General features: G+C 31.9%; 1 protein-coding gene across 1 annotated transcript in view; it reads left to right on the plus strand.

Annotated features, from left to right (window-relative positions):
• The window catches only part of LOC119632097 (xylosyltransferase oxt), a 5,555-nt gene extending 3,604 nt beyond the window's left edge, over positions 1–1,951 (plus strand). Inside the window, exon 3 of the mRNA XM_038024824.1 lies at positions 16–1,951. Coding sequence (XP_037880752.1) covers positions 16–1,815 — 1,800 coding nt within the window. The 3' untranslated portion in view covers positions 1,816–1,951. The remainder of the gene's footprint in view (positions 1–15) is intronic.
• The last annotated feature ends 2,692 nt before the right edge of the window (positions 1,952–4,643 follow it).

Raw genomic sequence — 4,643 nt, forward strand, 5'->3', positions numbered from 1 at the left:
TTTTTTTTTTTTTAGCGCCAGGATTATCTCTATCGTAACTTGATTGAGCTGGAAACGCAATTCCCTAATACGCGCTTGGCACGCACACGTTTCTCGACGATCTGGGGCGGTGCTTCGCTGCTTACTATGCTCATGAAATGCATGGAAGATTTATTAAGCTCCACGTATCAATGGGATTTTGTTATCAACTTAAGTGAAAGCGATTTTCCCGTTAAGAAATTAGAAAAACTGGTCGATTTCTTGACAGCTAATCGGGATCGTAATTTTGTTAAAAGTCATGGCCGCGAAACTCAACGTTTCATACAGAAGCAGGGTCTCGATAAAACATTTGTCGAATGCGATACGCATATGTGGCGCGTGGGCGATCGTCAATTGCCGAAAGGCATACAAATTGATGGCGGAAGTGATTGGGTGGCATTGTCACGGCCCTTCGTCGAATATGTGATCACTCAGAAAGCGAACGATATATTGCTGAAAGGCTTGATAACCATATTTAGGCATACACTATTACCGGCCGAATCGTTTTTCCACACAGTTCTAAGGAATTCGTTGTTCTGTCATACCTACGTCGATAATAACTTACATGTGACCAATTGGAAAAGGAAATTGGGTTGTAAATGTCAATATAAGCATGTAGTGGATTGGTGTGGCTGCAGTCCCAATGATTTTAAACCGGAAGATTGGTCCAGACTACAAAATACTGAAAATAAAATGCTTTTCTTCGCCAGGAAATTTGAACCAATAATAAATCAAGCGGTTCTTACTAAATTAGAGGAATGGTTATACGGGCCCTATCCGGACGGTTTTAAGAATTTGCACGCCTATTGGCAATCGTTCTATCACTGGGAAGATATGAATAGTAAAACTGATGACCTTATCCTGACAATGGCGGAAAGTTTAGCGAGAAGATTGCTGCGTCAGTGGTATTTGAAAGTTCAAAAAATTATTGAATTAAATCATTATCTATATTCGGATCAATATAAAGGCTATTTAATAAGATTTGAAACGTTAGATCCTGCTTCAAATATCACTTATGAAGTGGAAACTCGTGTTCGTCCCGTGCAATATAGTAAAGTGGCTAAGAATTCGAAATTTGCTAAACGTTTGAAAGACTTTGAGATTTCATCGGAATTCGATCAGAAAGAACAGATCGCAAGAAATTTTGCGAAATTTTTAGGACCTTATACTGATCTAATATTAACTTTTACTTTTTCTGGAGCTGGCAGCAACAAAGACATTTCACATTCCTATAACCTCACATTGTTATGGATTGATCCGCTTGGGAGATTGCAGGATTTCAATGAAATACATATCGAAGATGCACAGACGGATAATATAAATTTCTCAAAAGCTTTACTAAAACAACCATTGGCACCTGGTATTTGGACAGCTAAATTAATAGGACGCACAGCTGTTTATGCACAAATCAAATTTCTTATAGTTCCATTAGCATTTCATCAAGCTCAACCGGTGACAGACGATAGAGCGCGCATATTTAATGGCGGTAGCGGTCTTACTCTATCATCCGAATTCACAATACCGCAAGAATGGTTACAGCATTTGCCTTCCGCTGTCGAAAGAGAAAACCTTAAAAAATTGGCATTACATAATTCCCTTCGAACGGGATCAGAATTATATGAATGGATCGATGAAATGGTGAGTAAATTTCATCATATTAGAGAAACTTGCGCCGTTAATGCGGAGGCTACAAAATTGGCAACGGCCGCTCTTCAAAGTTTACCACTGTGCACAGAAACATCTTGGAGCTCTTTGGCTGCGGACCCTAAACGTGATATCAGCTTATTAAATAGATAAAAAATTGTAAAATAAAGGTTAGAAAGAAGAATTTATTACATGAATGACGACTGTAAAGCGAAACCAAAAGAAGAGAAACTTTTTACATATGCAATAATTCATTATTTTATACTCATATTATGCAACGATTATTATAATTATATATTAATATATATATATATATATATTTTTTTTTTACCAAATATAGGCGAAATTTTTTTAATTATTATGCAAGCTGTTATAATTATTTGTTTTGTAATTAACTATTAACATTATGCGCAACATTTAGTTTGTCAAGCTTAGATTTAAAACAAAACGTATATATATATATATATATATATATATATATATTTTTTTTTTTTTTTTTTTGAGAAATCTTATTTTTGCTATATACTAAACTTGTATCAGGTATCGTTGATAACGTGTCATATAATTTTAAAAAGCCATTTTGTTTTCTTTTCTTTCTCTTCCTTTCTTTTTTTTTTCCTCTTATTTTAAGTGCATGTGTGTTTTGTTATAGATATACGTTGTGATATTTTCATTTAAATGAAAAAAAAAGAAATTTAAGGAAAATGTGTAAATATCAGAACAGAAAGTTATATATAAACATTTATGGAATCTTTTTTTCTTTTTTTTTTTTTCTTTTATCTTCGAAGCAAATATCGTATTAAAGAAGCATTTCGCTATATAAAAAGCAAAATATAAAAACAATTTATATCACATATATGTATGTTTTCTTTTTTAAATAATTTGTAAATAAATTGAAAAAATCTGACAATTTTACATCTTCATCGATTATTGTTAAACTCTAAGTGTACTTTTAAGTATTTGAAAGAATAAGTGTAAATTTATTATATATTGATTAATTAATAACATGATTTATGTAAATTTTCATCTTTATCTATATAATAAAGCAGTCATTTCAAATAACGTCTTAATGAATGTCTTAATTAAATTAATCGATTTCAATTCAATTGCAAGCTTGTTTGAAAGCTTGTTTGCTAAAAAAAAAAAAAAAAACAATCATTTTTTATGAGTTATGCGTTACCGCTTCTCAAGCTTTTAGACAGAAAGTTATTTCTTAAAAAAATAAATAAATAAATAAGTAAAAAATAAAAAAAACTTCAATAAAATCATTCAACTTCTTCTTCATGTCCAAGAAACGTTGCGTATCGAAACAAAGGCTGCAACGTGTTTGATGAAAATGAGCAAAAGTTGCAACTCGTTCTATGATAATCAACAAGAGCTTAGAAAAATTCTCCTCGCAACATTTTTATACTATTTATGGTTCTATAGCGCGTGTTTGATCCTGCTGTACGGCATTTTTTACTAAAAATTCAGATTGATATGCGAATGAATGCATATTTATTTAAATTAAAAAATAAATATAATTTTGCAAATTTTCTTATAAAACATATCACAAGAATTTGTTATTTTATATGCTCAATTATTAACTTAATTGATTTTACATTTGAAATATATAAATATGCAAGTTACGAGGAAACAGGAGAGTAACAAAATATCCTTATAAGCAGAGAGAGAGTTGCACAAGGTACTTATATCGTTCATCTCACATTCGTGACAATGTTAAAAAAAAAAAAAAAAAGTTTGATATGAGAAGACAAGACCTAAGCATATTTATTTAAAGATTTTGGTATGAAACGAACTTTTGGTTCTGTTGTCTTTATTTTGATTTAGTTTTACTTTGAACACTAGACCTGACCTGACCGTCTTCCATTTCTTATGCGATTTTCTTTACATATTCATATCGCCGTATTCCAGGACGCATTCACGTAACCGAATTACACGGTTTAATAAGTCTCAATGGAATTATGGCCTTTCTTCCTTTTCAAACTCGCAAAAACTTCTTCCAACTCCTATCAAATGTAGATGTGAAGATGGAATGCCCTGCGGCACTGGGGAAGTGTTCTAAGTGCAATACCTTTCAAAATTTTTGCTTTACATTTTCCGATCAATGACAACATTTTAACTGTCATCTACATTGATGACACAGTAATGCTATTACTAGTGCTAGTGATCTCATGAATGTTTGCTGCGAATTAAAAATTCATCTCAATAAAATTTCGCTTTGGCTGAACAATTGCAATATGAACAATCACTTGCATATAAAGGACAATAATATGCGTAGAAAGACCAGTCTACAATATCTGTACTTATATATTGATCGAAGATTAATATGGAAAATTTATATAAAAGTTGAATGTGAGCAAGTTGGCTTAATCGTCGCGCATTTCAACTTAATCTAATACATAAATACATTCTCAAATAAGTAAGTCATCAATTCTCATTAACATATCACAACTATAGTATTCATCATATCCGCCTGAGTGGCCGAGTAGGCAAGAGTCTCGACTAGCAACTTCAATGGTCGTGGGTTCAAATCTCAAGGCCGAAAGCCTTAGATGCTAATGCTTTAAGACTAAGACTTTTTAGTCTTAGAATTTATTCTCTGGCTAAGTTTATAATAATAATAATAATAATAATAATAGTATTCATAGGTTTTTCTTGGCGTTCGAATCGCATCGAGCAAGACATGTTCAACTTGTTTGTTTGTGTTTGAATTCTTTGTATGATGTCTGTTTGGTAAACAATATCAATCGAACCTGCACACTTGCTGTTATGACAATTTACAATTGAGCGCCGAAATGTTGTCAGAGCGCAAACGAATACTCAGATTTTTGAACGTACTCTTATTAGGCATCATTTATTCAATCACTACTATTGTAATGTTATTAAAAAAAATTTTATTTACCCTGGCGGGAGATTTTTTTACTTGGCATTTATTTGACCACTACTGGAATTGTTATTTTAAAATTTTATTTACTCTG

This window comes from Glossina fuscipes, unplaced genomic scaffold (assembly GCF_014805625.2).
Source record: "Glossina fuscipes isolate IAEA_lab_2018 unplaced genomic scaffold, Yale_Gfus_2 1, whole genome shotgun sequence".
Classification (NCBI taxonomy): domain Eukaryota; kingdom Metazoa; phylum Arthropoda; class Insecta; order Diptera; family Glossinidae; genus Glossina; species Glossina fuscipes.